Genomic DNA, 12176 nt, shown 5'->3' on the forward strand with positions numbered 1-12176 from the left:
CATCTGTGCAATCCTAAGCCTGCTTCTCTGCAGACCAGCCCTGAATTTCTCCAATACAATCTTCATCACAGTGACAGTTCCAAGAATCCCGAGGGCAGCAGAAGCCACACAGCACCTCTGGATGAGGGCAAAAGAAAGTAGGAGAAAGGAAGGCCTCACACCAAGAGTGCTGGCCACTAATTTCCTGTGACCTCTGCCCTGTCAGTGACACTCTCTAGCAGCAACAGCCTTACCCAGCCTTTCCTATGTCCCCACCTACTCCCTGTCAGGTCCAAACTCCTGGCTGGGCAAGGTCTAGGTGAATTGTACCTATTGCTTGAGTTTCAGTGTGCTGCATAGAGACACAGAAATCACACTGGGAGACAGCCATGCTGCTGAACCGACTTCCTGCTTGGCTGACCACAGTGGTCTATGGGTTCCTGCTTCTCCCACAGATCCAAGGTGAGACTCCTACAGGGGGAAGGCACCAGGGTGACACCTGCCACATTGGGCAGAGCAGAGTTGGAGTTGGAGAAGGGAGAGGGGAAGGTAGAGATGACAATGATATTACGGAAAATTTGTGCTACAAAATGCCCATGGTGGTGATCATATAGCTCAGAGAGGGTCATAGGTGCCTGAGGACACAGAGGAGTGAGGCCCATATGAAAGTGTGTAAAGTGCGCTGACATATTGCAGACAGTCAAGGATTTGGGACATTTCCTTCCTCCATTTGTTGTTGCAGCTCTAGTTGTAACTGCTACTCAACCTGCTAACATAATTGTCATTCAAACTGATTGCGTACCCTTCATTGCCAGAGAAACATCTTGGTATGGTCCAAGGTTTCTGGTTCTGGAAGAGCTATACCTCCCCCAGGAACACATCATGAAGTTGAACTGAGATGCCACTGTGTTTCTTTCACCTAAGTGTCAACTCTAGGCAAAGACTTGGCTTGGCTTCTAAGGTAATAGAGGATGTACCCTTTACCTGCTACACAGTCTTCAAGTCTTTATCAGGAGTTCATGCCACCAGAGAATTATATCCAGAATTATGTATGTGCAATGTTTGATCCCCTCACACCAGAGCAAGCTTGGATGGGCCCTGATGAACTCTCCTACCCGCTCCTACTTAATCTGCACTAAGGAGTTCCCCTTACCTTACCCATGGCCCACTCCTACCAGATTCCCTCCCTTACCTGCTCTTGATCAGGATCTGGGTATTGATTATGAAACCGTGATTCCAAGGTAACAATTTTTGCAACAGGAAGAGCTGGTTGTGCAAACCTTGTTATTCAGAAGACCCAGGGTTTTAAATCTCCTATTTCAAGGGTCATGTTTTGCCACTGCATGGCTCAGCTTCCTCATAGTATTTCAGGAGGGGCTTGAAGCAACATGCAGGTAGCTAATTTCTAACAGGGACCTGAGCAAAGTTTGTCCTTTTACTGTAACAACTATGAAGCATGAGTGACTAGCGGCCACAGTGAGGTCCAGGGTCAGAGTTCCCATCTAGATAAAACTCTTACGTAGACAACATGGAGGTCAGGGGTACGTCTTTGGACTTGGAAAGATATTGGGAAATTGATGTCTGTTTGTGGTTGCTATCTTGGCTTCAGCCATAGGAGGCGACAGGAAGCTTGCTGATTCACAGCACCCTCCTGGAGAGTGCTTAGGGGCAGGAGAGTTACTTTTCTTATACAAACAGATCAGATTTGTGAATTTCTGCAGCCTGAAGGTAATAATGGGGGAGAGAAGGTTCCAGTGGAGGTGGAATTGGTACTGATAACAAAACAGCCACCGATTGTGGGCCTGACTGAATGTCTCAAAACACATGAAGGGCACGAGCTTTGGAGCTACTATATATGAGCACACAAAAAAGGATTCTGTGTCTTAAAGTAGAGAAAAACCCAATGAATGAAGTATGCATTTAAAGAATTATCATGATTTTACAAACATGTTATTGTGGACCCTAAGTTGATTTCCAATGGCCTCTTCCCTCTTCAGTCCCCAACATAAGCAGGCCAGCTTTTTCATGATCTGATCAAAGCTGTGTGACTCTTCCCTTGCAGCCCTATTACTTTTTGGCATTTGAGATACCTCCAGTGTGAGTTCCTTGAGAATTGGAAAAGTTCAGTCCAATCCCCAGAGTCCTGCTAGTCCCTGTTAGGTTCCTGGAAATGATGGTTATTCTCCAATCACCCAACATTGAAGTTCCTAGGGTTTGATGATATCAAGTCCCAAAGAACAACAGGGAGCCTGCATGGTAGGAAGGTCTGGGTCAGGTCAGTGAAAACAGTGGTGTTAGAGCACAGTCATGCAGACAGAATGTATGTGAAGCCATTGAACCTGCAGATCAGAGGACCTTTCCAGGCTGAGCTGTGGGTGGCATAGAGCCAACAGGAGCCACAATGTGAGTGTCTGCTGATGGGGCACACCCAACTCTCACGTGCATCTCTCTACCCACAGGCCAGGACTCAGCCAGCCCCATCAGAACCACACACACCGGGCAGCTGCGGGGCAGCCTCATCCATTTGAAGGAGAGCAATGTGGCAGTGCACACCTTCCTGGGCATTCCCTTTGCCAAGCCACCTGTAGGACCACTGCGGTTTGCCCCTCCTGAGCCCCCTGAACCTTGGAGTGGTGTGAGGGATGCCACCTCCTACCCAGCCATGTAAGCTCTTGTTGGGTGAGAATCTCTGTGGTGGGATGGGCACTCTGGACCAGGCTCAATATTTCTCCCATGTAGACTCCACACTCCATTTTCTTCTGCTTTGCAGCATTTCCCATATAGTGGGTGGAGCAGCTTTGCCAGGCTCATTGCTCTGGCTTTGCATATGAACAGTGCTAACGCCAGGTGCTAAACACAAAGATATACTTGTGCCATGACTTGGATCATGCCAATTGTTTTCTGCCATCAAGAAATGAATTTCTGGGCAAGGTTTACTTGGATTGTCCATACAATCCACAGCTCTTGGACACAGCTCTTGGTCCAGCAGCAGATGCTACAGATCCCTGAGGAGGGCAACAGTAGGAGCTCTGTGAAGAAACAAAGCTCCGCAGTCACTGTGCCAACCAAAGGGCCAGGTGGCATTGGCTGAGGAATAGTCTGGGTGCTTCCAACTGGAGACATGGTAGAAGGAATGTAGTTCCATCGGAGTCTGGATTTGGATTTCAGCAATGTCCCACTACTTTATGTGTAACTGACTATCACTCATTCTTACCAGCAGCAACAATGGCCATGCTTTAACTGGCACAGAGAGGTCTGTTAGCCCTTGTAGCCAACACTTCTAGAAGACTTATGAGTCAATATTTCCAAAGCTTAGGGGGAGAGAAATCCAACATATACAACAAGGTAAAGTCAGAGTTCCATCCTAGCTTGAGATGGAGAGCCTCACCCGATCCAGGCATATGTGGCCTGCACCTAGTTTGGAAGAAACATGAGAAAAGGTTCTGTATAAACAGGGCACCAGTGCAGCACAGGTTCACAGTGGCTGGGAACAAGTCTAGCCTCAAAGTCAGATTTTTGACCCTGAGACAAATTCTGGAATAATTGTCTATGACTGTAATCAGGTGTCTGCAAAGTGCTGATATAATGAATATGCTGACTACAGTGAAGCTAATAATACCTCCCATCTCGATATCTGAAGACTGCCTTTATCTCAATATCTATTCTCCTGCCAGTGCCCAGGAGGGCTCTCACCTGCCTGTGAGTGTCAGAACTTTGTTTTTACTTTGTGGGAGAACATTTCTTCTGCATGACTCTTAGTAGTGGCAAGAACAGCCTGGGTTCTGAGGCAGTGTGGAACCTCATGACAAGTTTCATTATCAGGTTCCAAATATCACTTACCCAGGGAGGGTCACTCACCACTGGTACAGGGGGATGCAGAGTCTAACTGTTCCCAGATGTTAGAGGCCTTGGTTCCTTCAAACAAGAACTCACTCTGCCAACATGAGGCCAGAAGACTTACTGAGGAACCCAAGAGCTGAAGTTTGAGAATGCACAAGTTGTGCGTTATTCATTGTGCCAATGCTAGTATGTGATTCATTTGACTCACATGAAAGTGAGATAATCAGGGAAATGTCCCTTTTCTTCCATTTTAGATAGGCAAGAGAGTAAGGACACCAATACTCCAGACTTGGATTCCTGGAGTAGACCTCAAGGATAATGATTTCACTTGTAACTCTCACCCAGGGACAAGTTCAGGAGGTCCTGAGGCAGTTCCTTATATGATGGCAGCTGCACAAAGCCAAAGCCATGGATAGTGTAATGGAAACCAGAGGTAGGAAAAGGGCTGAATGAGAATCAGTGGCAGCTGTCTTGACTTTCCCAGGTGATGGTGTGGATCCATGGTGGTGCACTGGTTGTAGGTATGGCTTCAATGAATGATGGATCCAGGCTGGCAGCCACTGAGAATGTGGTGGTGGTCACTATCCAGTACCGTCTGGGAGTCCCAGGTTTCTTCAGGTGAGTGTGGGATTGAGTTGGGCAATGAGGGCCAAGCAGAGCCAGGACAGCCCTGTGACCCTTGTCTCTGTCACTTCTCAGCACTGGAGACCAGCATGCCACTGGAAACTGGGGCTTCCTGGACCAAGTGGCCGCCCTACGCTGGGTCCAACAGAATATCGCCCACTTTGGAGGCAACCCCGACCGTGTCACCATTTTTGGCGAGTCTGCAGGTGGCACAAGTGTTTCCTCACATGTCATGTCCCCCATGTCCCAAGGACTCTTCCATGGTGCCATCATGGAAAGTGGGGTGGCCCTGCTGCCAGACCTCCTCTCCAGCTCCTCTGAACCAGTCTCCTCAGTGAGTGCCCTCAGCTGCTCTGGTCCAAACCCTCACTTAAGAGCCCCTGGTTCACTCTGCTTGCTTGGGACAAAAAGGACCATGGAGGTAACTTGGAAACTTCTTGGGAATTGCTGAGTGTTCAGGGGTAGCATCCACACCTTTCAGCCTCACAGAGGTTGAGTGTGGTCTGTGATCATCAAGGCTACACCCAGATTCTTCCATGTGAACATAACCATGTAAGCAGGGGAGATGAACCCTCCAACCAAGGTCCCTGAGCATCATGAAAGTGGGAACAATTTCACACCTACAGCAATCCACACTGTAAATCCGAAGAGATTTGGAGTAACTTGCATCATTCGGGGTTTGGGCAAACTTCTCTCGCTACTTCAGAGGGTGAGGCAGATGCTGCCTGATTGCTTTCCAGATGGTGGCCAACCTGTCTGCCTGTGAGCAGCTTGACTCAGAGGCCCTAGTGAGCTGCCTGCGGGCCAAGAGTGAAGAGGAAATGCTGGCTATTACCAAGGTCAGGCTGAACAATGTGTGTGTGGTGAGGGCAGGGGGAGGGAGTGGGGGAACCTGACCTCTGCTCCCTGATTCTCTGATGGAGAATGAGAGACAGGGTGTGAATCACCCAGCCTTAATACATCTAAACAAATGACTGTTCTTGTAGCCCCGGATATAAAATGAAGAGTAAAGGAGGCTAACATAACTGTTAAATCTCAAGGAGGATGTATGTGGGAAGAAATGGAATAGTGTGGAAATAAAATGAGGACAGTAGAAGATATGTGGTATATGATCGTAAATCCTGATTATGGATGTCTCCTCAGACCTTCAAAGTCATCCCTGCAGTGGTGGATGGCGTCTTCCTACCCAGGCACCCCATGGAGCTGCTGGCCTCTGCTGACTTCCACCCTGTCCCTAGCATCATTGGGGTCAACACTGATGAGTATGGCTGGATCATTCCCATGGTGAAACTTAACTCCTAACTCATTAGTAGTCTGGGGAGCTCATCTGTTATGTGTGTGAGTGGCAGGGGGTGCATGGTTGGACAGGGCATGATACCTTCATGACAAGGACATTCCAAACTTAAACTGTCTCCCTACCACTCAGCTATGGGGACTTCTTGACACCATAAAGGGAATAAACAGAAAGAACTTGCCAGCTGTTATGCAGAACACAGTAGGACTCATGGTAAGGATCTGGACACCTGCCCCAATGGATGGGTAACCCCAAGATATTTCTTCATGCAGTAACCTTCAGGAATACAGGATGGGATATGTATTTGTGGCAGGATTACACCAGAGCTTAGCCCTTTCTCCCTTATACTCCCAAGTCCATCCCCCCACCCAGAGGCGGCCTCCTCCCTGCCACTGCACTGCCTGCCTAGCCTGACTCTCTCTAATCCTTTTGGCACAGAACTTGCCTGCTGAGTGTGCTCACCTGCTGATGGAAGAGTACATGGGGGACACTGAGGATCCCCAGACCCTCCAAGCCCAGTTCCAAGACATGATGGGGGACTTCATGTTCGTGATACCTGCACTGCAAGTAGCACATTTTCAGCGTGAGTACATCTGTAGCTGAGGTCTGTGGGAACAGTGGGCAAATCAGGGCTGTGCATCCCAGGTGGCCTCTGTGATGTCCATGTTCCCACCCTTGTCTCTCTCAAGGACCCAGTGTGAGGCACTTGATGTGCCACAAGTCAGCAAATTCTCATGGCTACTCTAAGACACAGGCATCACTGGCACTTTACAGAAGAGAACACTTAGCCAGTAAGCAAGAACACACAGATAGGAAATCCAAACCATGATTTAAACAAAGCTTTTCCAATTGGAGTCACCAGCATGATGGCAGTAACATGTAATTCTTGGCCTCAAAGCCCATCTTTGAAATCAGAGAATGAAGCATTGACTGTGATGAGCACCTTTGGTCTTTGCAAGGCCTCCTCCTGCCTGAGGTTTCTCACTTCACAGTCCAGATTCCAGCCAGCTTCAACCTAGCTATCTTATCGCCAAAAATGAAGGACGACTCCAAGTGAGGGGTCACCATGTCATAATCTGTCTCCACCCCCAGGTTCCCAGGCCCCCGTCTACTTCTATGAGTTCCAGCATCCTCACGGCCTCTTTAAGGACCTCAAACCCCCACATGTACGTGCTGACCATGCTGAAGAAGTTGATTTTGTCTTCGGTTCTTCCTTGTATGGCAGCAGCCGTGAGTCTTCTTCATTTTCATAAGCTAGAATGGGCCACACTAGGATCCCGGTAGGGTGATTCTCCTCACAGTCTAAATAAAGAGATTGAAGCTCAGAGAGAGGACAAGATCAAGTGTGCAAAATCTTACCATTCAGAAGGCTTCAGGTGTTTACATTCCAAGCCTTTTCCCAAGTATCCTGTGCTCCCAACACCTGTCCCACCTACAATAAGGTGTCAGACATAGGTGCAGAGTGGTTGATTGAAAGTTGTGAATGTCCCTAAATGATTCCCACAGACTGAAGGTAGACAAGTCCTCCAGTCTAAGAATATACACAGGTATATTCAGCTAGAGTCTAGGATGAGTAATGGAAGGTTATGTAATGGGAGTGTCTGTGGGGCAGAGGGAAAGGATCAGGCCTAGTATAGAGGACCAAATTACAGTTCAATGGAGTGTGTAGAGCAGTAGTCACCCTGATATGTTGTTCAAGACATAGACCCTTGTTCTCCTGTGAGCAGCTGACTTTTCTGAGGAGGAAGAGCTCCTGAGCAGGAAGATGATGAAGTACTGGGCCAACTTTGCCCGCAATGGGTGAGATAATACACCTAACCCTGCCTGTCTGGATTAGAATCCACCTACTAATCCTCTGGTGGCATCTTTTTATGCATGCATGATCCTTAATTACATGAAAGCTCTCCCTCAAACCCAGGACTCACTCACACAGAAACAGTGTATGGTAGGTACAAGTCACTCTCCCTTGCCCCAGAGATCTCAAAGGTAGACCACAGCTTTGTGGAAACACCAGCACTCACCTCTGTGAGATGGCTCTGAGCCATATAGAACAGACACTGGAGGAGGGCCTTGTTTTCCTATATCAGAAAAGTTTCCCTCATTTCTCCACTCCTGATTTTTGGGCTGTCTGGCATGACTCTAATGAGCTGATTGGGTCCTGGCTCACAAGGACTCAGAATGACCCTCACCCATCCTCCTGGGAGGGTGTGTCCACAGGAACCCCAACAGTGAAGACCTGCTCCATTGGCCCATGTTTGACGAGAATGAGCAGTACCTACAACTGGACATCCATCCTGCCGTGGGCCAGGCCCTGAAGGCCTCCAGGCTGAAGTTCTGGACCAAGACCCTACCCCAGAAGATCCAGGAGATCAAAGGGGCTGAAGAGAAGCACGTAGAGCTATAGTGGTCTATGTCGGGAGAACTGGGCTTGTATGTACAGAGGGTCAGCAGGAGGTGCTCACCCATTTACCAGGAAATAGGAATTGATTCTAACATTCACTTAGCTGTTCATCCTCTCTTTTTTCTGCCAGCCACTCAACCAGCCAATCCTTATGAACACTGCCTGCATGATATTCATGACCAACTTGCCTAAGCACTCTCTTGTTAGACTCACTCAATAAATGCCCCCAGGGCTGGATGAGCCCCTCTGGTGATTACTGACCTCCGTTCTCCACTGGGCCTGGGCCTCTTGCTTCCTTGCTCATTTTGTCTTCACCAGCTTTGTCTGCTCCAAGACACCAGCCCCTCAAAATGAAGAAGAACTGTTGATCATGTTACCACTACCCCAGGGTCAAATGCCCATGTTGACCCTACAGTAGAACTGTTTTTTTCTCTAACTTCGAAGTAGACAGCAATTAGGCCAATTTTTTTTCTAAGTGTTTCTAAGACCCACACACATATACATACACACATGTGCACAAAGTGCTTTGTTATGGACTAGTTTATTTTCAATTAAGTTCACCCATTCACCTGTGTAGTTCGGTAAATCTGAACATATATATGCAACATATGTCCACTCTCATATCATGTGTTAGAATGTTTCTTTTATCCCAAGAACTTCCTTCACATTCATCACAGTCAACTTCTTCCTTTCACTTGGGTTTTTGAAAACACCAGATTGTGTTTGTTTGTTTTTTATTTCAGTACTGGGACTTGCACTCCTAAAGGCTTTGCCTTTTCACTTGGATTTTTCTACTCAATGCTAGATCTCTATCACTTGAACCAACCTCTACTTCTTGCTTTTTCCTGATCAATTAGAACAAAGAGTCTCACTGCCTTTTCTACATGGTCTGGCTTTGAGTCTTGATCTTCAGATCTCACCATCCTGTGTTGCTAGGATTATAACTAAGAGCCGCTATTACCTGCCCAATTGTTTTTAATTGCTATAAAGTATGGATATTTGGGAAAATAATAGCCCAATGTAGCATATCATACTAAGTGAGTTATTTGAGGCTTATACTCACTACGATTAATGTTTTTAGGATCAAGTGTACATCCTTTCTTTTATTGAGGAGTGACTTCTATGAATGCACACACCATTTTTTTTTATCTACAACAACTGGGTGCACATGTGAGTGTGACACATTCTTGGCTATTTTTAGCTTTTTGGTTTTTTGTTGGTAGTAATGTTTGACCCCATGGCCTTGGCACTGTCCCTGAGCCTTTGTGCTTGAGGCTAGTGCTCTTCCACTTTGAGACACAACTCCACTTCTATCTTTGCTATTTTTAATCAAGTTGTTCAGGATACTTTCAAAACTAAATTTATACAAACACATACTTTCATTTGTATGGGATTCTATTCTGGGTTTTCTATTGCTTAATTGGAGATAAACATGTCATCAAATGGCTTTGAACCACGATCCTTAGCTCTCAGCCTTTTGGGAAGTTAGGATTGCAGGTATGAGCTAGGTGTACTTGGCTCATTTCTCTGATGTTTTCTCTGTCTCTCTTTGCTTGTCTCTCTGTGTCTGTGCCTACCTCTCTCCTGTACTCTCCCTCTCTCTCCCTCTCTCTTCCCCCTTCTCTCTCTCCCTTCCTCCCCACCCCCCTCTGAATCTGGTGAAAGGTCCTCACCACCCAGCAATTCACCAGGATGGCTGTGAGGACAGGGCATGCTATTTAGAACCAGTATCCTTTTTTTCAATTGCCTTTATTTTATTGGCAAGTAAAAAAATGTATATATTTGCCATATGTAACATGATATAGCAAGTTCATATGTTATATACACAGAACTTTCTGGATTTACACAAAATTCTTTGTGATTTTGAAGACAATAAATAAACTGTTATTACCTACAAATCATCTGAATCAATTTCTAATTTTCTTCTCCTTCTCCCATACCTCTACAGCCCTTTTTTACAGTGCACATCAGGCAAAACCATGCAATATTTTCCCCTCATACCTGTCTTTAACATAATTACCCCAGCTTCCATTCATGTCACAAAAAACAGGATTTCAGTTACATAGTATAACATTGTGTATATTACTATGCAATTTTTTGTTGTTGTTGGTCATGGGGCTTGGACTCCAGGCCTGGATGCTGTCCCTCAGCTCTTCAGCTCAAGGTGAGAGCTCTACCACTTGAGCCACAGCACCACTTCCAGTTTTCTGGTGGTTCATTGGAGATAAGAGTCTCATGGACTTTCCTGCCTGCGCTGGGTTTGAACAGCGATCCTCAGATCGCTGCATACAACTTTTCCACATGCTGATTTGCTTTCCTTGGACTACATATTCAACAGTAAGTATGCTGAATCTTGACAATTTCATCATTTTTTGGAGGAAGGTCCATATGATTCTTCCATAACTGGTGCAGTGAATGCAAGGTTTCTTTTTACCACAACCTTACCAACATGAATGTTTATTTGTACAGGCAGGAGGTGTACAGGTAAAGTCTTAATAGGTATAAGGTGGCATCTCACTGTTTTCATTAGCATTCTCTAAATGATTGTGTTTTTGTTTTCATTCACCAGTTAGCCATTTGTAATTACTTCTTTTTTATACATTTTTATTGTAAAAATACTGTACAGTTAAATGAGTAAGATAATGAGTACATTTCCTATTGAGCATTGATGCCTCCTCCCTACCATCCCTTCCTTCCCCACCTCCCCACCCCCACCCCCATCCCTATCCCCTCACCAAATACACACACACTCGCGCGCGCGCGCGCACACACACACACACACACACACACACACACACACACACACACACACACACACACAGAGTTTCCAGGGGCAGAAGCATCCCATTAGTTACTTTCTTACCAGCCCTACCATATTGCACTAGCATTCCCACAAACCCTCTACAAAACCCTAACCTACAAGCAGGAGCAAATCTTTAAGCTTTACCTGAAAGCTCTGTAATAAACATGTGCTGATAGTGATCGGTCTTTGTCTATTCTCCAAACCATGTCTATGTCAAACAAGAGCACCTGCTCAGGTCTGGGTCGAAGGGTCTGGGTCAATGTCCTGGGCCAGAGTTCATTAGATTGGAGACCTTGAGTACACACAGACCTTGTGGCTGAAATACAGTTCAGAGAATATTTAGCCAAGTCATGCCAGGGGAAAAAAAGCCCTTCAGGAAGAGTACCAAGAAGGAAACCCTGTGTGCCAGGCTGTACATTCTCAACAGTATTGGGCATTGGATGAAGAGTCAAAGCTGGTTTTCACTGGCACCACGTCCTCTGGGAAGCCAGTCTGGGCTGCAGCTCCTAGTCTCTGCTGTCTCACTGCATCCTAACAGGATTCTATGTATTTCACTCACTCCCGATTACAGACCAGGCTCCCAGATTACCAGAGGCCCAGAGAGGCCTGTCTCCTCACAGTGCTGCAACCAGCAAGTTCCCTATAAATGGTTTTCAAGTGTGTAAATGACTTTCCTTGATCACAGCTTCCAGGGTAGCCACAGGTTGGGGGTGGGTAAATAGAGCGATGGGTCCTTAAGAAATGCCACAGTGGTCAGGCGTCGGTGGCTCATAATCCTAGCTACTCAGGAGACTGAGATCACAGTTCAAAGACAGCCTGGGCAGAAAACTCAGTGAGACTTTTATCTCCAATAAGCCACTCAGAACACCAGAAGTGGTACTATGGCTCAAGTGGTAGAGCACTAGCCTTGAGCTGAAGAGCTGAGGGACAGCACCCAGGCCCAGAGTTCAAGCCCCACAACTGACAAAAAGAAAAAGAATTCCACAGTGACAAGTAGGTTTAAATGGACCAGTCATTCCTGAATAAGTTGGGTCCATGAAGACTCTCACACTGTGACTCTAAAGGATGAGGAATCTTGATGGAGAATTGGTAATCTATGAACAATGAGTTCAAGGAGGAATTTCAAAATGAGGACAGTCATAGGTCCCTATCTCTGCTCAAGTGCTCACCTTTGTCCCATAGAAGGTAGGGGAGGGGGGACATTGACCATCTGTGGGATTCTAAGCCTGCTTCCC

General features: G+C 46.6%; 1 protein-coding gene across 1 annotated transcript; it reads left to right on the forward strand.

The window, feature by feature from the left end:
* Positions 1 to 353: 353 nt before the first annotated feature.
* LOC138806974 (acylcarnitine hydrolase-like) lies at positions 354 to 10020 on the forward strand. The gene is made up of 12 exons (XM_069992489.1): positions 354 to 441; positions 2439 to 2643; positions 3543 to 3678; positions 4304 to 4437; positions 4519 to 4777; positions 5184 to 5282; positions 5587 to 5727; positions 5870 to 5950; positions 6176 to 6320; positions 6830 to 6967; positions 7465 to 7537; positions 7955 to 10020. Exons 1-12 carry the CDS (start codon positions 369 to 371, stop codon positions 8139 to 8141), a joined length of 1671 nt encoding a protein of 556 aa, XP_069848590.1. The 5' UTR covers positions 354 to 368; the 3' UTR covers positions 8142 to 10020.
* The last annotated feature ends 2156 nt before the right edge of the window (positions 10021 to 12176 follow it).

The sequence above is a fragment of the Dipodomys merriami genome, unplaced genomic scaffold (genome assembly GCF_024711535.1).
Source record: "Dipodomys merriami isolate MVZ:Mamm:240054 unplaced genomic scaffold, mDipMer1.0.p SCAF_41, whole genome shotgun sequence".
NCBI classification, from domain to species: domain Eukaryota; kingdom Metazoa; phylum Chordata; class Mammalia; order Rodentia; family Heteromyidae; genus Dipodomys; species Dipodomys merriami.

Bases quoted from the DNA above. Each gene is read 5' to 3' on its own strand.
- LOC138806974 (XM_069992489.1), top strand. From the start codon at position 369: ATGCTGCTGAACCGACTTCCTGCTTGGCTGACCACAGTGGTCTATGGG. The intron at 3,679-4,303 runs GTGAGTGTCAGA...TGACTTTCCCAG, and splicing joins AGGAGGGCTCTCACCTGCCT to GTGATGGTGTGGATCCATGG. The intron at 5,283-5,586 runs GTCAGGCTGAAC...ATGTCTCCTCAG, and splicing joins AAATGCTGGCTATTACCAAG to ACCTTCAAAGTCATCCCTGC.